General features: G+C 42.6%; 1 protein-coding gene across 1 annotated transcript in view; it reads left to right on the top strand.

The window, feature by feature from the left end:
- The window catches only part of LOC136573392 (cytotoxic and regulatory T-cell molecule-like), a 113,121-nt gene extending 98,225 nt beyond the window's left edge, over positions 1-14,896 (top strand). The window contains exon 7 of the mRNA XM_066574684.1: positions 14,745-14,896. Within this exon, the coding sequence (XP_066430781.1) occupies positions 14,745-14,773 (29 nt within the window). The 3' untranslated portion in view covers positions 14,774-14,896. The remainder of the gene's footprint in view (positions 1-14,744) is intronic.
- Positions 14,897-25,021: the final 10,125 nt, after the last annotated feature.

Below are 25,021 nucleotides of genomic sequence, written 5' to 3'. Positions count from 1 at the left end.
TAAACATGAGGTTGTACAAGCATGAAACTCTTTAGGATGTCATATACGAACAACATATGTGACTATAGATATGAATTGATCATGATAAAAAAAGGTCATGACGGAATCAATGAAGATTGACGGAATCCATGAAGATTGACGGAATCAATAAAGATTGACGGAATCAATGAAGATTGACGGAATCAATGAAGATTGACGGAATCAATAAAGATTGACGGAATCAATGAAGATTGACAGAATCATCAGTTTGAGTCCCATACAAATGAACAAGACTTGTCGACTGGTCCTTTGTAGCCCGTTTTAGGACCAAATGGCATAAAATGCACATAAGAGTTATGCGAGTATGTTAAAACTTTATTATATTGGAATATCTCCTTAAATACTTGGCCAGCAAAATAAAACGTTACAAATATGTTTACAACCAATAATTTGTCAACTAATTCTAACCTGAATCCTTAATACCGGTGTGTCCCCAGAATGGCCCAGTGCTTGATGTGTATTTATGACAGCATGGCATGTGTTAACCACCCTTGCTGTTCTACAAGATTGCCCACAGGATACCGCCCCTCCCCCAATCAGGCCCCAGCTCCCTCTGCACGCGTTCACTCCAATAAACAGCCACTGTTTCACGCTTAATTGGGAATGAAACTAATGAGATATTTATGACCCTTGGGTTGCTTTTCCCACGTACTTAACACAGTAGAACCCACTTAAAATAAGCTAAGCTTGCAGCCCCTTTAAAAGTATATTTCTAATATGACTACTTTCCTAAAGGAAACGCGAACGCCACTTTCTGGATCTTATCTCTTCTTATAAACAGTGCCTTATTATGTGAAAGTCTCACACGCTGCTTTGTTTTTACTTGTACAATGAAAAACAGCTGCTGTGTTCCGGGCGGCCTAATTATTAGCATAAGGGAAGACGGCGACAGGACAGTCCGTTGCATTGGAACTTACGGTAGGTAGGGAGGATCCATAAAAAATGGATATATGTATATACATATGGTAGCACAGGTAAACTCTGCACCCCTCCATACATATTTAACTGTTTATTTCAGTAATGTATTATTGACATCAGAAAGGAGATGCAAGAAGTAAAATATGCACAATAGTTTCCTATAAGTTTTCAGTTAACGTAATATTACATTAAAAAGTTTTTATGTTTACAATTAAACAAATACTTAAAGTAAATTATTAATTTTGAATTGCTTTTCGTCCCTCGTTGAATTACTGTTACTAAAAATCACATTTATTTTACATAAGTACAGGTTTTAAATCTATTTCTTCATACTTTCCTGAATTCCGCGTTGTCCTTGGATTGAGAAATGCCTGGTAGCAAGGGCACTTTAGCTTGGATATGCATATAAAGTTGCTGAGGTTGGGGCATGCAAATCGACTAAGATTACCCACGTAAATCAATTGTTTGTGCCTCTAACTCTTTGGAATATATAGCAATAAAAGTGTCACCTGGAACACAGGACCATTCAGAACTTTGCCCTGGACTTACACAGGGAAACAATGTGTAAAGCAGGTTATGGTTAATATGACCTTAGGGAGAATATAGGCACCAGTTGTGTTTTTGTACATAACAAAACTTACTAAAAGTGACATCCATAAAGGCGATACACACTTGAACATTGTTGTCAACCATCCTTGATATTTCCTGAAGTCTCCTGAATAAAGGGGCATCTCTCAGGCTACCACCAGAATGTGAATGTGAAGTCAATTTTTCCAAAAAGCTGAATGTGTTTTTATAGCTGGAGCAATCACTGGTACTGTGGAACTATTAGGGTATGTTCTCATGTGACGGATTTGGAAATACATTTTTTCCACCAAATGGGGTAAATTGGCATCTGCCTCATTGGTTTTTTTTTTGCCTTCTTCTGGATGAACAAGGGAAAGGGTTGGGGGTTTGGGGGCAGGCTGAACTGGATGGACATTTGTCATTTTTCAGCCTTGCTTACTATGTTTATGTTACTATGTTAGGTTTGTTACAGAAATTTCTAAGAATGATGATGTAAAAATCGATCTACGTGGTTCAGAAACAAATCATTTTCAGATGTAGGGTGCTAATTTTCAGTGGCAGAAACATCTGCTCCAAATTTGCCAGTGCGACCATACCCATGGTGGCACTCTGGCTGTCGTTATTCAAGTCTGGCCAGTATTACAAGTGGGGCTGATAAGCAAAAAATGTTGATGTTGCCTTTGAAATCTCCTTGGAAGAAATTGTTACTAGTTGATGGCCTATAATCAGAATAGATCATCAACATTTGATTGGCGGAGATCCACCAGTTGGGATCCCTGCTGGACAGCTGATCCTCCAACATGCTGTCGGTGCAGCAGGGCCAGATGTCCGCATCAGTGTCAGGGCTGGAAGTGTAGTAGATGGCTTCGCTGCTATTGAAATCAATGGGAGGGATTCCTTCTATTAAATTTCAGCTCCTCATTGTGGTCAGAGCCAAACGTATAACAGAATACATTGCTCACATAGATTTCAAGAGGAGTGAAGCCGTTTATTATACTTCTGGCCATAACCACTGATGTGGACATCTAGATGTGCTGCACCGAGAGCGGGGCAGAGGATCAGCTGATTGGTGGGGATCCCAAGCAGTAAACTCCCAATCAACTATTGATGACCTATCCATACAATAGTAAATGCCCAAAACACGCCTTTTTAGCGTATAACACCACTTTACAATATTTAAATAGATGTTATCTACATAAAAAAGTAGAAATACCTTGTAAGTAAATTTCATTCCTCATTTTGTACTCCTCCTAGGCTACAGCTATATTATACTCCTGAGCTGCACTCACAATTCTACTGGTCCATTTTTTTGGAATCAAGTTTGTCAATAGGTACATAGACGCCTCTAACAGATTACATGAGCCTATATAATAATATAATTAGTTATGTCTCCTACAATACATGACCATTCAGAATTTTTCCTTGAATTTACACAAAGAAACAATGTTAAAGCTGTGTTCCCCACCCCTTGCACCTCCTGTACCACCCCCAACCCATTTGTGTCTAACCCAATGTACCTCATATTGTAATTGCTGTATTGTTTTGCATTTCTCTATGCCTGAAAGTGCTGCGGAATAAGTTGGCGCTATACAAATAAAGATTATTATTATTATTATATTAAAGGGGTTGTCTCGCGAAATCAAGTGGGGTTATACACTTCTGTATGGCCATATTAATGCACTTTGTAATATACATGGTGCATTAATTATGAGCCATACAGAAGTTATTCACTTACCTGCTCCGTTGCTGGCGTCCTTGTCGCCATGGTTCCGTCTAATTTCGCTGGCGGCTTGCTTTTTTAGACGCGCTTGCGCAGTCCGGTCTTCTGCTCTGAGCACGAGCCGCTTCAGTGTGCTCGCCGCTACAGCTCTTCTGCACATGCGCAGACGAGCTGTATCTTCTCGGGAGCGCGCTGGAGCGGCCATTCTGCTACCATCCTCTCTTAGAGGAAGGTGCAGAAACTGGAGCCGCGCAGCCAAGAAGCCCAGCCCAGCAGCCCAGCCAAGAAGCCGCCCAGCCGCCCAGGTAAGTGATGGGTGACGGACTGACGGGGTGACGAGTGACGGACTGCTGCTGTGGCCCCGGAGCCTACCGCTGTGGCCCCGGAGCCTACCGCTGTGGCCCTGAAGCCTACCGCTGGGCCCCGGGGCCTACCGCTGTGGCCCCGGAGCCTACCGCTGGGCCCCGGGGCCTACCGCTGTGGCCCTGGAGCCTACCGCTGGGCCCCGGAGCCTACCGCTGGGCCCCGGGGCCTACCGCTGGGCCCCGGGGCCTACCGCTGGGCCCCGGAGCCGACCGCTGGGGCGCCGGGGCCTAGCGCTGGGGAGCCGGGGCCTAGCGCTGGGGAGCCGGGGCCTAGCGCTGGGGAGCCGGGGCCTAGCGCGGGGGAGCCGGGGCCTAGCGTGGGGGAGCCGGGGCCTAGCGCCGGTTACCTGCTGCCTGGCGTGTACCGTGGTCGGCGGCCGCGGTGGGTCCGGTCGGCGGCTGCGGGGCGTCTGGTTGTCAGGGAGACACAGCTGGTAGCGTCTCGGGAGCGCGCACGTCAGGCTACATCAAGCGAAGGGAAAAGAGCTGGCGGCCATCTTGGGAAAATTTTTATAAGTTGCTGAAACGCTGGAACTGTAAGTAGAAACTGGCTAGAAAAGTCATTTACAGGGGGGCTTAGTAATGTATGCTGAATAATGGGGACTGGGCAAAAAAAAAAAATTCACTGCTTCCTCGAGACAACCCCTTTAAAGCAGCTTATGTGATATCAGGCTTAAGTGTTTCACATGGTCGCATGTCACATGCTTTAAAGTTTGCCATACACTTTAGTTCAAAATCACCAGAAATCAGCGATAATTTTGGCATGGGGACAGCTTCTCAATCTCCTGGGGGAGAAAGTTCTGGAATGCTAAGTTTAAACATTCCCAAACCGTTGTGCTTCAGGAGAGAAGTATCTGTCAACAGCTTATTCCCCTCTTTCTACAGGAATAAACACATGCAAACCCCAAGATAAGAATGTATGTTCATGTTACCTTAAAGGCATTTTCCGTGGAAATACTACTGATGACCTATCCTCAGGATAGGTCATCAATAGTTGATCAACTGGGCTCCGTCGCTTGGCACCCCAACCGATCAGCTGTGCGGGCGCATGCTGTCAGCGCCACAATAACGCAGGTAGGAGCGGAAGCCTCCACGCCGACCTCCCATGTAGTGGCCAGCGCTTGTAACTGCAGGAACGGCTCCCATTAATTTCAATCAACTATTGAGGACCTACCCTGACTGCATGAGCGCTGATGTCACTCAATCAATATTGATGCTTTTTTGTTCCTCAGTCACTAAAATTTCCCTCTTAATACCATAACTCAATAGTGGTGCCCTTTAGCGCCCTAATTAATCTAGCCCTCTTTGCGCTCCAATTTGTGCCCCTTAGTATTACCACATTTAGTAATTGTGTGGGAACTCAGTATTGGTGCCCCTTTGTGCCTTCGACTCAGTTATAGTGTCAGGTTTGTGCTTCTAGTTAGTTGTAGTTCCCCTTTAGTGCCTTCACACTAATAGTGACCCCAACTCACTAATGGTGCCTCTTAGTGCCCCCAGCTAGTTATATTGCTCCCCTAATTTCCAAACTTCATAATAATGCCTCAATGCCCCATACACAGTAATTTGTTGCCCCCAATATTGCCCCCTTAGTGCCCCACTCAATAATTGTGCCCCTGGTCAATTAATGTACTCTTAGGCTAGGGTCACATGGGTTATATTCCCGGCGGAAATCTCATTGTTTTGCCGCAGCAAAAAACGCGAGATTTCTGCCGGCAAATTGCAGCTTCAAAAGCCGTGGCACTTAGCCTCGGGTTTTGGAGCGGCTTGGCCACATGCTTTTCCTTTGCGGCTGGTGCTCTCATAGAGGAGCTAGGCCACATCGGAAAAAAAAAGACATGCTGCGGCCAGGGAATTCGCTCCACTTCTTGCGGCTTTGCTGCAACAGATTGGCCGTCGTGTGGGCAAGATTTTTGACAATCGGAATTTCCGCGGCAAATCTGCCCTATGTAAACCCAGCCTTATAGTGCCTTATACTCAGGACTAGTCCACCCCCCCCAAGGGCTCTGTTACACAAGTGTTTCTTCCTGCACGGGAGTACACAGCAGTACACAATGCAATGTTAGCTGTGTGTTAACATACCCATACACTATATTAGCGTGTATGCACGCATAGTACGCACCAAGAGAGTGCATGCGTATTGGGGGGTTAGAAGAGAGAGCTGTTGGCCGGACAAGCCATCTAATGTGTATGTCCACCCTAAGTTTTAAGACACTGATCTAGTTTGGGAAAATCTTAATTAACAAACCCATGTTTTTTTAAACATTATTTAAAAAATATCCGATGATAATTAGGCTGTTATGAGCAAACTATTTGGGGTCCAATACGCTTTTATGTATACAAATGTACTAATTTGTGCAGTTAATAGAGCAAGTGGCTTTTTAAGAATAGAAACTCATCTACTATGAATTGAACATAGAAATAAAAAGTTAAACCGGCGAAAGGAAGCAAATAACATCCGATGGATCTTCATATTTTAGGGGTAAAAAATAGTAACCCTGCACTGTAAACATATTACATAGCTTATAAAACAGACACCAGAAGCAGCCCCATGTAAACAGCACATGCACAAGCAAGTAAACATCTGACAGATCAATCACTCCCTCGCACTGCAAGTGCTTCTTTCTGTCCTTTGAAGAATCCACAATTAAACTCACAATGCATTTTCCTGACTGCTGTTTTTTCTTCATGCATGAATGCTTATCAGTAAGAACACCAGGGGGAACTTCCTTACCAAAGCTGATCATAAGATAAAATGCAAACGCAGATCCAGGTATCATTAGCATATAAAGTAAGATACTGTTAGCACTGGAGATCCATGTCAGAAATCTCATCAACTGTCAATCACTCCAGACACATTGCTATCTAATCTTTTAAAATGTCAGCACCTTTCCTGTTCAATAGGCTTCCAATGCAATCAATGAGCCAACAAGGAGACCAATGATAAAGAATGGAATTTCACTAGTTACTCAGGCAAAGAATGCTAAGACCACACAAGGCACACATATATGTAAACATAGCAAAAGTCTGTTCAGCGCAGAATGTATTCCAACTTGTCCTTTTTTGGTATTATAACCTGCACATCATTTTTTAATAACAATTGTGTTTTTTTATGACTGTATTACCAGTGGATTATATAATACCAAAACTGTAAACCAGAGCAACACAAGATCGTAAAGAAATTCCATCTACCAGCACAAAGCTAATGAGTGCAGAGACCCGGCCTCAATCTTTATTTTAGGTCCATTGTATTTTTTAAAGGGTTGGCAACTGTAAAAAAAACACTACAATTCCACCTGGTGTTTTTGCCAGCAGCCTTTATTGTATTGACTTTAGTCTTATCTGATGGCAATAAATTCCTATAGTTGGAGAACACTAGATCAGCCAGTGACCTCTATTCCAAAAGAGAGACACAAAGACCCATTACACCAGACACCATGAGCTGATCCATGTACTGTGGACTGACTCATCGGTGGCAAGTATTGTAAAGCCTTTGACCCTGTGATTGAGGGCGTTAGTTTGCAGGAACTGTACTGAGGCTTGCCGTTTTTTCACACGCTGATTAAAACAAAAGTCCCATTTGGCTTAAAATCATTACCGTTCTGTAAAACTCAGCACAGTTGTCACACATGAGGCTGCATACACATGGCAAAGTTCACTATTGCAGAGCTCTAGGTACTCAATGAGAAAGTTTTTTTTGATGTTTCTTATTTTAAAGTATTCCCCTCATGTTTTTCAATTTTCCCATGATTGTGAATTTTCATTGGGGTAGAGATTAGAGATGAGCGAGTATACTCGCTAAAGGCAATTGCTCGATCGAGCATTGCCTTTAGCGAGTACCTGCCCGCTCGAGACAAAAGGTTCGGGTGCCGGTGCGGGGGAGCGGTGAGTAGCGGCAGTCAGCAGGAGGGAGCTGGGGGGAGAGAGAGATCTCCCCTCCGTTCCGCCCCGCTCTCCCCTCAGCTCCCTGCCCGCCGCCGGCACCTGAACCTTTTGTCTCGAGCGGGCAGGTACTCGCTAAAGGCAATGCTCGCTCGAGCAATTGCCTTTAGCGAGTATACTCGCTCATCTCTAGTAGAGATTCATCACAAGGAACGGGACTGCCAACTTATTCCGCAGCACTTTCAGGTAATTCTTTTACTTATTACCAAGCTGGATGCTCATTTTACCAACCTAGGAACTTGAATCCACAACCTTCAGATCATGAGTAAGAGCTTAGGACTGCATATCGCTGCCTTAACAATCTATCTTTATCTATTTAGCTGGTTCCGACTCTCGGACACTTTTATGGATCAGCCCTTTCCATGTGGTACTGATTTCTTTCAGTTTGAAATGTTTTCATGTTGGTATCGACTTTGATAGTATCAAGCCAGTGCGTTCTTTGGTGGCCAGGTCTTCTTTTGCCGCTGAGCACTCAAAGCATTATCAATGTTTCTAATGAATTAGTTTGCATTATGTGGCCGAAGTATGAGAGTTTGTGTTTCGTAATTTTGCCCTTCAATGAAAACTTTGGTTTGATGCAGCCTAGGACTGTTTTGTTCATGATCTTGGTGGTCCAAGAAGTTCATAGAAGTTTCCTCCAGCACCAAAGTTCAAAGGCATCAATCTTCCTCTGGTCCGTTTTCTTTAGTGTCCAACTTCCGCAGCCATAAGTTGTGATTGGGAAGATGATTGCGTTGACTATCAGGCAATTTGTTGCAAAGCTTACAGCTTTGTTTTCCAGATCTTATCCATACTTAGCATTGCACTGTGACTAGCGCAATTCGTCATTTTATTTCCATTGCGGTCAATTTTTGATCAGAGGAGGATGAAGTCTTGAACACATTGCATTGTGGACATAATTTCATAAATATGAGCGAGTTGTGTGTCTGAATTACAACAGAATCATGTCATGGATCCCTTGCAATAGATTTTCCAGTCTATTTTGTATTGATGTCCATGAATGTCGTCTTCTGTATTATTATGTGGTCTTACTGACCACTGCTGTAAAATTTAAATTTGTCTTTTTTTTTTACATGGATTCGTACTATCTTCTGATCTAGCCTGCCCCATATTATGCAGCCAAAGTAGACTCTGCTATTGCATATCTTCCTTTATGGCTACTGCAAAACCTTCAAAAGCTGTGATGGTACTAAAGCAACCCTTGGCAGAATAATTTAACCCTTTCTAATCCAATTTGTATCCTGGTTTTTGTAGGGGGCGTACTCTTTTTTTTGCCATTTTACAATTATGCTATATGCTGCTAAAGCCAGTACTGCATGAGGTGACACGTTGGATAGGTTCCGACAGCAGAGAGGCTGGCAATATACAGTAAGAGAACCCTAACGGATGTCTTCCAACATCGGAGCTGTACAGTCTTAAATCATAATGTCTTTAGACGTCAGGCAGTGGATTGGAAATGGTTAATGCAGAGCTCACTGTGCCACTGGAATGTAATGTGACAATCATGTTATATGTAGACATGACATGATCAAGATAAAATGTGTGCATTATAGTATTATTGTAAAATAAAATGGAAGGCAACCCATAAGTAGATAGGAAGAATATCCATGGATGCTGTTATTCTGGACTGGTCTAAACAAGGTCCATGATGTCCAACAGTGAACACTTCCAGTAAAAGCTACCACTCGAACAGAAGACCCATAAGATCTACCAATAATAAACTCCATCTAAGGCTACCAATAAAACAGATAATGTGTTACTTTTTATTTGTTATTCAACCAAGTAATCCATGGAGGAAATAATGTTTGAGTTTACAGCTAAAGTTACAATAAAATTTACAATTAAAATAGTTGTACACTTTTTCTGTATAGTTGGAACCTTGGTTGTTACTTCTAATAGGCCCAAAGTGCCTCAGTCCACAACTGGCTGGGAATGCTGTAGAGGTAGCGAAAAACCACAGAAGACTCTGTGGAGCCTGTGTGTCCACCTTGTGCTTGTATGGGTTTTCTCCTGATATTTCATTTTCCTCTCAAATTGTAAGAACATGCTGATGGGTCAGTTTGCTTCCTCTAGAATAGGCAATAGTACATATGTAGCAAATTTTAACTTGACGGTGATACCTTTATGCAACAAGTTATCTTTTCTTGAGGCAGTCAAAGACTATTGTTCTCCTATATTAAGAAGGTTGTTCGGTTACCTGTAATTCAGCTGTCTGTAGTAAATTAATAAACAGAGTTGTACTTACCTCTCTGCTGCCACCGGGATCCAGCACTGCAATCCCGCTGTGGTCCCAGTGTTTGTTCTGACAGTGTCAGAGGCTGCAGCGTCACATTCCCAAACTCCTGACATCATGGTTCTTAGGATGTGAGCACTGATGCCAGGAGAATGAGCAGTGATGCTGCAGCTTCTGATGTGCAGCAGCGGTCACCTGACACCATCTGTCACAGCAAACACAGGGACCACAGCAGTACGTCAGTGCTGGATCCCAGCAGTAGTGGAGGAGTAAGTACAGCTGTTGATTATTTTACTAAAAGACAGCTTTATTAAAGGGATATTATTCCATAACTGCGCAACCCATTTAACACATCAAAGCCCATTGAAAAATAAATGAAAGGGTAAACAAACTGTGGCAAAAAAGTTGTTACAATGTGATGAAAAAAGGTCAAGTTAAGCTCTGCTGCATCTGCACATGTAAATGAGATAAAGAAATCTGAAAGTAAGCCCCACTGGACAACTGGGATTTAGGTAAAGGATTTACAGCCTATTTACTGCAGTGCTGTTAATTATGTTGGCACTTTCTAAGCAATAAGTAAACTATATAACTACAAGACACGTTCTGTTATGCTTTGTTTTTACTGTTGTGGCACAGAAGGTAATTCTTTATGGAAAAAATCCAAACAGGCAGCTCCTTAGAACTAGTTGCTACTGTTTTAACCTCCTTGGTTACAGTTTATGTCTACTCCCTTTATCTCTTTCCTTTTGTTGTGAGGCTGTTTTTCCTTTCTCTACTTGTTCCCAATGTTTTCCTACACACACTCTCCAATCACTTTTTTTACTCTTCTTACTAGGACATCATCCCATTCTTTGGTCATTCTAAGTGATATCCCCTTATTTTCTCCACCCTTAGGCCTCATGTCCATGGGCGCTCATGGTTTTTCCGTGCAGAATCCTGCAGGGGATTCCACCTGGCCCGCAGACATGAGGCCAAAAAATACATTATACTCACCTGTCCGGACGTTGCGGGGATCTCCTCCGTGCAGGCCAGGTTTTCTTTCTTTTGCACAGCAGATGCACTCGGGACACCAGCGGCTTATCACGTGCATGCGCCGTGCCGGCTTTTACATTTTTTTTAAACTCCTGTTTTCCCGCGGTCCGCTTCACGGACGCAGTAACTGCTGTGTCTGTGCCGTGGATCTGGACGGCTTCCATTGGCTTCAATGAGAGCTGCGGGAGCTGTCCGTGTGGGAAAAGTGCATAAAAATGGAGCATGCTGCGGTTGTTATTCCGCACATGCAGTCCGCATGCCGGGGGAAAATGACATCCGCAGATATTTAATTACCTGCGGGTGTCCAATGATTCCCTATGGGCAAGGATCACGTGTGCTGGAGACCCGAGAAGATTTTGTAAATCCATTTATGCCTAGACATGAGGCCCTACTCTTTGAGATTCTATGTCTTGGACACACACAAGAGTTTTAAAACATTAAAACAACCTTCCAGGCCTGTACAAACAAAGATGGCCACACTTCTTCACTAACTACCTGATGCACACTGTGAAATAGTATGCATTGGTAGTCTAAAGGCCCATTTACACGCAACGATTGTTAAAACGACCAAATTTGAGTGATAATCATTACATGTAAATGCGGGCAAATGCTGGGCTCTGCAAACAGCTCATGGAGGCCCTTTTACATGCAAATGAAGATGAAAAAGTGTTAACGGGCATCCATTATGCAAAAAGATTGCTAAAACTTTCAATCTTTCAATCGTTTGAGAGATTATCTTTGTGTGCAAACGTGCCTTAAGACACTACATGCTGTTCTGACTTGTCAGCACTGCCCAGATGGGCAGCAATGGTTAATCAAAGCAGGTGCAGTGTCTCAAATGAATGATGCATACTAACACACAGTGTGTATCAGGTAGTCAGTGAAGCTCGTGCGGCCATCTTTGTGTGCCCAGACCCGGAGGGTCACTTTAAGCTGCATAAATTAGGAAATTTGAAATATATGAACTAATGCTGTGATCTTTGGGATTATCAGAGTAATTATTCTGAGGCCCACCCTACATCCATACAGAACATTGGTATATGCATGTTGCATTATAAACACACAGGACATATAATCCATATTGGTTAACTGCAAACAATTAACTCCAAAGTTCTCTCCAAATGCGATAGTCTTCTGCCAGTCCTTTGGGGTCCATTATTGTTTTAGACCCTGTGTATACTGGAGGATCCATTGTTACTCTGGTAGTTCGGGCTGACCCTATATGACCATGTTCGGAGCTTATTTAAGTGCATTAACTTATTTAAGAAATTATCTTTTTGCTACGATAAGCATATATAAATTTAGCAAACACAATCAGAAATGTATGAATTGCTGTCTTTACTATGGAATATTGTGGATATTATATGAGGTGTTGCAACACATTATAAAGGAAAAGTTCTGAATGATTAGTCTTCTTGCAATTCATCTTCAAATATGCTCTTGTTCTTTTCCAGTACATGTGGCGTCAGTGTCTCTTGCCAAACTGAAATTTCAGAATTGTCATAAGAGTTGAGTTTCAATCTCATTATACAGTAAGCATCCTTCTAGAACCAAGATATCACTGCTTTTTACTTAACCTTACATGCACATTGATCTGATTTATTAAATGCGTTACAGAATGTATTTGAGATCCGCTAGCATTGTCCTTATCTGCTCTACAATTTGCATTAGCCACTGCCATTGGTTCCATTTACATACTTTGAGGGATGCATCATATTGTAGGTAATTTCAACTAAGGGGATGAACTAAACTTTCAGTGATAATGTCAATTCAAATGTAAAACAAACTAGAGACTTGGACAGGAATATTCTAGACAAAGCCAATATGTTTACGTATATATATGGAACTTACAAGTTGGTCAATTATGACTTTAGCAGACTATACAAGGAGATATTTACAGGAAGCTCCTTCAGGTTTTGTTGGGAATGGATCCACTGACAATCTAAAGGTCAATTTAGACAGGTTGAATGTTGGGCAAACGATGCCCGACAGTCATCCCTGTGTGTCTTCGCTCCCGTGCTGTTGCACGGGAGCTAGTAGTGCTGGCTCGCTCACAGAGGGCGGGGAAGCTGGATGAGATGCTGCATAAACAATGGATGATGAGCTGATCCTTGATCGCTCAGTGTAAATAGCAGCCATTCAGTATTAAACGGCTGCTATGTTGTGTCAATGGAGAGGGGCGGGGAGAGCCATGAGAGAAATCTCCTCCAGCCTCCCCTCTGTGAGCGAGCGATACTCTCTTCTATGCAGCAGTATGAGAGCGAGAATGTGCGGGGACAAGTGTCCAGTCTAAATGGGCTTTAATACCTTGGTGACTGGCCACCCACTTCTCATTGTTGTGAATAAGGATCAAGTAGATGGAAATTTACGGAACTTTGTAACTTCTCTGGCATTTCCCCTGGAAATAATTAGCCTCAGATATGCCTGGCAGCTGCTATCGCCCTTTATTGAAATTATATTCATGCTTTGCAGAGCCTAATTTGTATGTTGATAAGGTAGTTCAAAATCACAGCTGTCAGCAGAACGGTTTGCCCCACAGCTATCTCACATTAATGGGCAGTTTGGGGGCATCATTTTTTACCATGCTCATTTTTACTGGGAGCACTGATCTCATAGTTGCTTTTCTGTTTTCAGTTTTGATGAACATCTGTGAACCAGTTATGAAGTTTAAAAAATAAGTATTTAAAGGCTATGGAAACTTTTGTGCATGAAAAATCAAGAAACACATATCTTACCAAGTCCCTGCAGAAAAAAAAATGATGCACTCAACTGTTTTTTGTATAGTTTTTCATGCATTTAGAAAGCCTCATGGAGCATTCCAAGCACTGATCAGCTGGTCTCTCATGAACCTACACAAGCTCATCTATCCCTCCCCTCTTTGTAGCATAACCACACCCACTCAATACTACATAGCTAACTTTCCTCTATCTCATTCTGTCTCTAAGTAGCTGCTGATCTTGTTCCCCCTTATTGCTGAAAAGAGCTGAAAATCTATTGAGTAAATTACAGCCCTCTATAATAGTAGATTACTTCGCTCTGTTCTCCTTATCACCTCTGCCATCCCGCTGACACTGTCATACAGCCCTCTGTAATAGTAGCTTTCTCTGCTTTATGTCCTTTTGACCATCTCCACCATCTCCCGCCACTGTTATAGCTTTGTGGAAAGGCAGTGAATGCATATTCACAATAGGAGAGCAGGCCAGAGGAGGACCTAGTCTGTTTGACTCTGGCCCATACTGAGCAAAAATTGTCCCCAGGTAGAGGAGTTTAGAGCCTTACCAATGATGGCCTACAGGCGTAGCCCCAACATCAGGGATAAACTCGTACAGTGGGACAACAAAGGTACAAACACAACAGGGGAGTCTAATGTCAAAAAATGGGAATTATCTATGCCTCTCATATTCCTGCTGTTATAACCTTGTTAGCGGGGACAGATTTAATCATCCACATACGAGAGAAACCTTTCATATTCGTAGTAGGTATAGCTGTAGGTCCACATATGTTGTATACTTATATCATGTCCCTGTGGTCTCCTCTATGTTGAACGCACATTACGAGTCACAAAAGTACAATAAGGACAAAGAAGGAAGAACTTCCGATACCCAAGCACTTTCTTGCTATGGGGCATACTTTTAGCCAGTTAAAGTTCAGGACAATTGATCATGTTCCTAGGAACATAAGAGGTGGTGACAGGGAAAGGGCATTGATGAGAAAAGAACTCAAATGGATATTTGATTTAGACACGCTTTTCCCGAGAGGACTCAACCTTGACTATAATACTACTCCATTTCTGTAGTGTATTTCCTTGCCGTTACATGCTGTGTTTTTAATATATATTTTCTCCTTTCTCTCCTTTTTGTATTTATGGTATGATGTTTAATTCATCCCTTATTATGTTTTTTAATTCTTCTCTCTCCCCTTTTTTGTACAGATCTTGTGGATGCTGATCTGGATGTGTGACGCAGGGTAAGGGCTATTTCAGACGACCATATATCGGCTCGGTTTTCGCGCCGAGCCGATATATGGTGTCCTTGTTTGCAGGGGGAGGAAGATGGAAGAGCCAAGAGCAGGAACTGAGCTCCCGCCCCCTCTCCACTATTTGCAATAGGAGGGGGCGAGACTTGGGCGGAGCTAAGTACAGGCGCTTAGCTCTGCCCCTGTCCCACCCCTCCCATTGCAAATAGTGGCAAGGGGCAGGGAAGGGGCGGGACCTCAGTTATATATATATATGCCAGTTAGACATGCATGAATGTGCCTTCGATTTAATAATGCAAAATAAAAAGCATATTCGAATAAAAAACACAGATGAATACAAAAGTTTTTTTTGACATTCTTTGTTTTCATTTGGTACCCTTTTCTTACCTATGAAAAACCTATACAATGGTGCCTTGACATACGAGTTTAATCTATTCCAAGATGGCATTGAGCTAACCAATCAGAGCATTAGCTTGCTTGAGGCGGGGCATTCAAGCCCTGCATCCAGAAAGCAATGCCCTGTGTCGGCGTGGGGAAGGGAGCGACAGCCTGCAGCAGCGCCACAGACAATCGTGAGGGCAAAACACTGGCGACAGGTGAGTATAGTTTCCCCCCTGAGCCTCAGCTTGCGAGTTTTTTGACTTGCCAGCAGGCTCGTACCCCGAGTTTTTGTTCGTAAATCAGAGCAAAAATTCGGGAGAGAGCCTGCTGGCAAGTCAAAAAACTCGCAAGCTGAGGCACTCGTAACCCAAGGTAACACTTTATTGGTCTTGATAGATAAAATCTTTGCACACATTGGTTGAATAATGAATACACATATGGTCTTACTCAGTATAATCTTTGTGGGTGTTCTATATAAATGGTGCCTGACAGAGTGCCGATATACGCATATACACCGTGGTTTTCATTCACATCTTACCTATGTGGTCTGATTGGTGGAGCATATGTGTGTATGGATATATGCACTGAGCAGGGGGTTGGACCAGATGACCCTGGAGGTCCCTTCCAACTCCACCATTCTATGACTCTATGATATATGTATACATATGTATTGTATATATCACTGACTCCCCTGTTACGCTATATGTACTGTAGAGGTGCACTACAGAGAATGACCTGTGGGGGGCAACAGACAGGAACAGTCTGGTGTCTGAGACAAGGGGAAAACACCCACAGATGTGGTCAGTAAGTAGGATAACGGTGTTTGTTCCTGCTACAGTCAGTGGTGAAGTGGGCTGCAAGCCTGAGACAAGTCAAGTGGGAAGGACCTGGGCTGTGAGAGCCCGAGACAGATCCAGGGGGAGACCTGAACTGGGAGCAAGAGGTCTGGAGAGAGACCTGAACACTAAAGACAAGCTGCGCTTCTGGACTACTACAGGTCTATGAAAGTAAATGGACTTATTGCTGTTTAACTGAGTTGTGGACTTAATTGCTCCTCCTGTGGACTGTTGGAGGATTAAACTGATGGACTTTGCAAACTTTATCATTTTTCTGGAGACCCAGTCATTTCTGTTATGCTAAGCTTATGTTGAATAAACTGAACAAGAAGTAAAAGTTATCGCTGGCATACTCTTTAACCCCCGTGTTGTTACAGTACACACGCTTACATTGTGCTGGTTTGGCAATTTGGACATCTTGCTCATGTGACTGGTGCCCTTTGAATATATATCTTGGGCTAATATGGCTAACATGTCTATGGGTAGTAAGCCTGAGGGCTATTACTTACTATGGGAGACATATATCTGACATAGCATGTAAAGGATACTATCTGAGCTGTACGAGTGTTGTGATGGATTAAATTATTATATCTTGTGCCAGAGATTTAATATTAGATTGTACATATATATGGGTATAGGGGGGCAATCAGCATGTATTTAAGCACTTGCTGGATATTAAGTTCGGATCCAGCAGCGGATGACGGTCTTCTGCGCATGGACGATAACTGAGAGTGATGCGAGAGTAAAGGGAACTTCGCGCATGCACATTGATGAGCGTAGGATGCCGGAGATGCCGGTGAAGTGTAATCAGAGCTGGATCCAATGGTTGCCGGGCGTCACACATCCACCTGCACCCATGATAGGTATGCCGCGTTCCTGACCAGTGGGAGGTGTTTAAATTAAGAGTTTGTATGTGATTTGTTATCTGTTTTATATATTGGGCCCATTGTATATGTTTAAGGAGCTTGATAAAGACCTCAGATAGAGGTTGAAACGTCCGTATACACTGACCGTTTGGAATAAAAATTAATCCTTTGGGGTTTTATTTGCATCGCTGATGCTGACTCCTACTGCATTATTTAGACTATATTATTTGGAGTTGGGTCTGATCCATCGAAGACGTGAATCCATTTTTTCACTCTGCCAATATTTGGTTATCTGGGTGAGTGCTGTTGACTTTCTGTATTATTTGCCCTTCTCGTAATCCTCGGCCGCCCACAGAAGATCACTTTTTTAATGTAATGCATCTAGGGCTTATTTTGTGGTTAGGGCTTAAATTTCAAGCCCCCCCCCCCAAAAAAAAAAATCAGGGTGGGCTTATTTTTGGGTAGGTCTTATTTTCGGGCAAACAGAGATGTGCTTCTAAATGCGGAAAGGAGAATACTGGGAATACCAGTGGAGGGTATGATGGCTAACCGGCTGTACGGCCATCTGATCTCTAATTGTATATACTCAAGTTGAACTGATGAAGCGGTCTTGCTCTGAAATGTAAATTTAATGCTGGTTGTAAAATTGTAATATTAGTTGCCTAATAAAGGATAGGTGGATCTTCAATCACTGTAGTGCATTGCCTTACTCTGGAGAGTTGTGGCAAATTACCAGTGGCTAGTATTTCTACTTTGCGGTGGTGGGGTCCCAGGTTGAAATCTCCACCAATGTAATCTTCAAATCTAGAATTCCATCACTGCCAACACACCTGCCCTTTCTGCTCAAAGTAAAGAGCCAATATTTTGGCGATTTTTGCAAAAAATTGGATCAGGATGGTACGATACGATTTGGCAAAAACCATCTTGATTTTATCGCCTAGCCGATCGTGATGAGCAACACTAAAAAAGATAATACTTTGGTCTCCTTTGACCAGGTTTGTCTTCCTTTTCAGCACACTCTACATAGAATTTTGCTCCTAGGACAGAAAGGACCCCTACAGACTAGGACTCTCCCATCCTGCCAAGCTGTGGTCAGAGATCAGGTGACCATAAAGCAAGTGAGAGGTGCTGTGTCACAAGTGAGAGCAGGAGTGACTGAGCAGTGTACAGGAGATGGATAGTGGTGCTGAAGCCTTTGTATGCGTAGACTCTTGCTATTGTATTCACTAACCCGTTGACTATGACTGTTGTCAGAGAAAGGGTTGAACTAACATTGTGACTGCTACAGGGCCTAAGACTACAGGAGAGGCTGAGGAATATCACATGTGGCCGTAGCTGGAGGAAACGTGTGTGAGACAATGGAGACAAGAATGCAACCGACTGATATCAGGCGTACTGAGGAAACAGCAGAGAAAAGAATGAACTGAGATTGAGTAAGCCAACTTGAGAACCATTTGCACCTAACTACCAGCTTAAGTGTATGCCTCTTCTATGAAAACATCACTGCTTTCTGCTGAACAGTGTTCACTGCAGAGACATTTTCCTGAGAGGCCATTGCTAACAGAGACTATATACTGTCCCTTTTAAAGGCCGATGAAACGTCGCTGTCTTTGGTGATGGCCCTGGGTAAATAAAAACCATTGGTTCCACTGCATCCTGGAATGCTGCCAGTTTCTGCTTATATACCTTAATATATACCTCTCATCTTTCTGCTAATAATTCCCCTCTCTGTGCCACTTAAAGATTAATTTCTCTTTCCATGTCCTCACAATAAATAGTGCCTCCCTTGTGCCATCCCCTTGACTGGGCAATATGCATGTCATGTCCGTGCAGCACACGAGCACCACGCTCAGCATGGAGGCAGGGTGATGTTCAAAACTACTGTAGCTGATATTTGTCACGTCCGTGCAGCACACGAGCACCATCCTCAGCACGGACGCAGGGTGATGTTCACAACTACCGTAGCTGATAATTTTATGCACTGAAGAACAGTGTGCACCACAACTGAAATACGTAACCCAGATGTAGAGCACGTGCGTCACCAGAGTACTACACTCAGCACGGTGACAGAGAACGTACACACTGCTGGAAATAGCCGCACACCACGCTATGCTGAAGGGTAGCACCACTCCAGGGAGAAGGAAGCCTGGCCCTAACCTAGCAGGGGGGTGAAGGGTCCCTGCCTAGAAGCGGAGTAATCGCCTCAATAGAGGCGCCCCCACGGTCTTGGGCCCTGATTGTCTCTATAGGGACCCCTGGAGAGATGAACGGAACTGCAAAGCAAAACAGAAATGAAAAACAGAAATACAACTGAAAAAGAAACAGCAGCGACTTATCTGGAAGTAGCAAATACACCCAGCAGAGAGGAGCTCCAATCTCCACTATGGAGCAGAATAAGCAGCACTGAGAAAAGTGAGGGGTGGAAATATAAAGCCACTCCACACCTGGGAACTGGCAGAGGGAATAGAAAACCACACCTCCACCCTTCTCCCAGGCATGACTAATCCAGCGTGCATCCATGCAGCAAAGAAATATGCCTCTACAATGCTTTGATATTCCTCTGTTTTTATTGTTTCTGTAATGTGTTTAAGGCCTCCATTTCAACAGGCAGCAAAGCAGCCCCACAACATTATGGATCCTCCACCAGGTGTTGTGCATTTCTTTATAGGCTTTAATTTGTCGTCTATAACCATAACACTGGTATGCATTGCTAAAGAGCTCTAGTTTGGATCTATTTGCCCATAGAACATTTTCCCAGAAAGATTGTAGTTTGTCTATGTAACATTTGGTTAAGTTAATTTGCTCTTTTTTATGGCTTTCTTCAAGCAATGGGATCCTTTGCCCTCTGAACCTTCACATATAGAGCCCTGTTTTGTTCAGTGTGCGTGTTAAAAGCATCACAGCCTGAAGTCTCCAGTTCAACCTGAAGTTCTTTGGATGTTGTTTATGGTTTCTTTTCCACATTTTAAACCAACTTTCGTAGGGTTCTCTCAACAATTTTCTTTTTTCCACATCCTGGGAGATTCTTTCATGAGTAGCAAACTACTTGATAACATTTTGTAATGTTACAGCCAGAATGCCAGGTCTTTGCAGATAGTTTTGTACCTTTTAGACTATTTGTGTTTGGCTATAGTAGCGTTTCTTGTCTGCTCAGACAGCTCTTACACTCTGTTGTCTTCTCTATTCTAAACAAGGAACAGGGAACAAAAACTAGCCTTTTTAAATATCAAAGCTTCTGTTCATAGGCTAATTGAAGTCATGTGAGCACTGAGTAGGTGTGGACAGGTAAATCTCATTTCCAATTAATCACAGGTTAGTCTGATTTTTGTCCTTTGTTTCAGGCTTTATTCACACGAGCGTTTAATAGCACCAATTTTGCCACGATAAAGCACTGGCCAAAAATTGTGACCATTTGTTGCATTGGATTCCAATGCATCAGTTCAGGTGGGTGATTTTCCGTTGCATAAAAATGGCCAGCGGGAAAAGATAGCACATGCTGTGCACATTCCGGACGGCCGTTTTTATGCTGGCCAGGAAAGATAGGTCTGAACCTATCTTTTCTGCCAGAGTACGCTGGCCAGTCACATAGACTCCTATAGGAGCCTAGGAGAGTTGCTGGAAAAGGGAGGTGGGAGGGAGTTTAGCAGCAGCTCTGCTAAACTCTCTCCCCCTTTCCTTTCCCCTCTCTACACCTTGCCGGATGTCGGCAAAGGGAGCGGGCAGGAGATTAGTACACTTTCTCCCGCGCAGTCCCACCCCCTCTCATTGCTATCAGCCAGCAAGGGGCGGAGAGGGGGAGGGAAGGGGGAGCAAGTTTAGCAGAGCTAAACTCTCTCTCCCCACCTGACGGTATTCCAGGTTGCGGCGTATACTCGCCGCATCCGAGCTGTCTGAATGAGTGCTTAAACAGAAGATACAGCCATGACTTGGTCATGGCTGCCTTTCATTCAAGCAGTTTTCGGACAGGCTGCGGCCATGACACGGCCAGCGAAAAGTCGCAGCACCTGCTTGAAGGAGTCCTCAAACTCAACAGTAGGTGCAATTAATTGTGACCTGGAATTGTTTTCAATGTGATATCAGAATAGCAACTAAACGCAGGATAGTGCAAACCACTGTTTCCTCATAGCCATGTATGGATGTGAAAGCTGGACTGCAAAACAAAAAGCTGATAGAAGGAGGAACGATGCGTTTGAGCTGTGGTGCTGGCGAAAGCTGCTGCATATGCCCTGGACTGCGAGAGTTACAAACAGAGAAGTGCTGAATCATATAAGACCCGATTATATCACTGTAGGGTAAGATGACCGGACTCAGGCTCACGGATTTTGGCCATGTAATGCGAGCAGAGTCGCTAGAAAATCTATAATGCTTGGACAGATCAGTGGCAAAAGAAGACCTGACCGCTAAAGAACATGATGGCTGATACTGTCAGAGTGGATACTGACATGGATATCATGCAACTGAAAGAAACAGGGCAGAACGGAAAAACATGGATGGAGCTCGCCTTTAGGTTCACCGAGGGTCGTGAACGACTAAACGGCTAACAACAACGTTTTCAATTTAAACATGCTTTTTGCTACAAATTTCTTATTTTGTTTTATATCTTGTGCTTTTCTATATCCTGTACCTGAGTATATACAATATATATCCAAGCACATTCTCTAAACACTTTTTTCAGGAATTATATTACATGGTGTTCTCAATATTTTAATATTTAGGGGTGCCAATAATATTGACCACAAGTGTGTGTATAATAAACTTCACATCAGAAGTAGCAGCACAATAAAGCAGTAACATTTCATGTGGATATATTTAGGTACTAAAAGTGCTGCCCATTGAGATATTGGCATCTTCAAAGTCATGCAGCCAAAATTCTTATTTACGCCGAGTTTTGCAGACTGTTCAGACCAGTGGAAAGTATTTTTTGTGCTTATGATCCCTTTCTTTATTTATTTAGTGCACCAGATACGTTCATTGACCTGGAAGAGACCTACCACTGTAGCTTGGACTGCAAATACAAACATAAGCATAAAAATGCTTTTTCTTTCTACATAAAAGCAAACTTATTTCACTTCTTTGATTCGTCTTTTAGATCTTTTCCAAACGTTTTTTGGCATTAATGGTGAATTACATTTGTTTCTTCTTTTAACTTGCATGAAGTCTCTTCAAGGAGTTCTAAAATTTAAGGTAAATAAGTCTGAATCATTCAAAAATATAAAGTTAATAGGAATAAGCTGTCATTTATCTTCATTATTTCCACCAGGGACTTGCATAAGCACTAATTGCCAAATGAAGGGATATTAGCTACAGGAGTGTCGTTATTAATGCGGTAGCTGCAATATTAGAATGCCTTCACATGGTCATGCTTAAGCTTCTGTTAAAACTCTGTCAGAATCACACTGAGTTGTCATGGTTTTCTGATGCTGCTTTGAACCATGCAGCCTTTACAGGTGAAACACATTGAAACCACAGTAATTCATGGTAAAATGTATACAGTTTTTAAAATGCGCTTTTGACAGCAATTAAAAAACACATGAAAAACACTGCATAATTGCAATAAAAGCGAGAAAAAAAGCCAAGAAAAAAATATTCTGTGGAAAGTCAGAACATTCTCTACTTGCTCAAACTCAAACTTGTTTTCCATGTCAATTACTCAACTATATCCTAATAAAAGGGGTATAGTCACACTAATTAATGATGGAATTTCTTGTGCCATAAATGCCTAATAGGTGTAGATACAACCTCTGGAACCTTCACGTATTGGGAAAACGTTTGCAGATTCATACGAAGGTTCAAAGAAGGGGTAGCTACACTTGCAGTTGAAATCTGTAAGTTACAGAAAGAGTCAGGGTTTCACAGAAGATAATGGAAAGAAGTAAGTAATAGGCGCTTACCTCTTTCCTTCAATGGAGAGAGAAGAACAAATGCAGCCACCTTTCCACTGAACTCAATGAACCTTGGCAGCCATAAATCCCCATTGGTGATGGTTCCAGAGTTTTCAGTCATATATGGCATATAACTGTGGATTTGCCATAAATTCTCAAGATGTGAATGGCCTCTCGGGCCAGGAATACACTGGCATATTTCAGCTCTGTGTTTGTGTCCATAGTGCAGATGTATGTCCTGGCCTGAACAGAACCTTGACAGGGGCGCAACTATAGGGGTTGCAGGGGATGCGGTTGCACCCAGGCCCAGGACCCTTAAGGAGACCCATAAGGCCTATCTTCTCCATATATGGAGGCTACTAGTGCGAGTAAAGCTGGGGGGCCCTGTTACAGATTTTGCACTGGAGCCACGAATCTTGACGTTACGTCTCTGCTTGACCATCTTACATTCCTATGATGCTCAGAGTTTGGATCAGGTGACCTGCGGTTGGGCCGGGAAACACTTAAGTATTATGGACACAAACACAAAGCTGAAATATGCAAGTGTGTTCCTGGCCTAAGTAGCAAATACTAGTTTTAATAAACGTATGGGAAACTAAGCAGGCTTTCACATGTGAAACGGTAATCTGAGCAAATGAAAAATATTTGTAAATGAAAATAGTCTATGTTTAGACTGTATATTCCTTTATAGGGGTAAAAATTCACGGTCAGCTGTTGTGGCCTTTCTGTGAGGAGCCTTCTAAATCACATTGAGTTATGAATGTGCTGTCATCTCACATAGTCTAGTTATGATTACAGAATTTCCCTCTTTTATTACGTTCTTCTCCTCAGACCACTTGAGTAGCTTTAAATAATATTTTATTTTTTAGAGAAGAAGTTTATCTTACCAAACAGGCTCATAATTCACCCCGTGCATCATTTCCCATAAGACTTCTCCTTAAAACAACCACAAGTGGGAAAAACTCTTGCTAATATTATAATATAAATAAAGAGAAGAGTCAGAAGAGCAAGAACAACCTGGAACAGCTAACACTGTGTCAGATAGAAAGCTGTTTGGGGACATTGTGTAGACATTATGGAGTCATAGAGGATTCATCCTTGACTTTTTCCCCTTCAAAGAATTAGTCATCATTAGCAGCTGCTAGCTAGTAATAAGTAGAGATTAATTAACTATATTGATGGTTTCCAACCTGTGACTCTAGATGATGCAAAACTACATTGCCCAGCATGCATAAACAGCCTGAAGCTTTCCATGCAAAGTGAAGTTGTAGTTTTACCACAACTCGAGAGCCACAAACTGAAGATCTCTGATATAAAGAACTCATTTCTAAAGTTGAGGATAGGTGATAAGTGTCTGATCGTGGGAGTACAACTATTTGGACTGAGAACACAGGTCAATACACCACTCTGCTATCTCCGTCACAGACAGTAAATGGAGTTGTGGCCACATATGAACACTACCACTCCGTTCACACATGGGACTCGAGGGCCCCTATTCTCATGATTGCTAAGGGTCTCAGCAGATGGTCCCTCACCATTCAGACAACCATCAACAATCCTATGGATAGGTGATAGGTTTTGATTATGGAAAAACCTTTTAAAGTCTGAAAACATAACTGTAGGGCTTGGCTACATGATGACTTTGGATATATGATAATGGAGGAATCTGAAGTCACTCAACTGTCATGCAATGGTTGTGCTTATGGAAATGCAATGAATTGCACAATGAGTTGCAAAAGATTACTATGGGATGTAACATTTACACAATGTCAATGACACAGATATCTAGAAAGTCATAGATAAGAATAAGACATACACCTTCATTGCTATTTGCATTGTTACACAGCAGTTACGTAGCAGCATTTTCTATTGACTTTTTTTTGACTCGTGAGCCAGTCTTACTGCTCATCTTGCATGACAGAATTCACTATGGAGTAAATGTTTTCACTCTGGAGACCAGCTGACCACAATTTTTAGTTCTTGTGAGACAGGAGGTAGCTTCATCTGCTGATCTTCATCCAGTAAGACAGTGCCCCCGAGAGGTAGACTTTGAGCTTACATGTCAGATCATCCTATTTAGGTTACCAAAATGTTCTGCTTTACTCACATTCAACAGGTATAACCTTTTTATTCATTTGTTTCTTTGAAGAGACCTTTTCTATAGGACCATACAATATTTCCCCATTAATGATCTTTATCATGTGTCAATGAGGTTTTCTTAAAGGAGATGTCTCGAGGAAGCAGTTAAATTTTTTTTTTGCCCAGTCC

The sequence above is a fragment of the Eleutherodactylus coqui genome, chromosome 7, assembly GCF_035609145.1.
Source record: "Eleutherodactylus coqui strain aEleCoq1 chromosome 7, aEleCoq1.hap1, whole genome shotgun sequence".
Classification (NCBI taxonomy): domain Eukaryota; kingdom Metazoa; phylum Chordata; class Amphibia; order Anura; family Eleutherodactylidae; genus Eleutherodactylus; species Eleutherodactylus coqui.
Note: the sequence above shows the minus strand (reverse complement) of the source record. Positions and strands in the feature narration are given on the sequence as shown.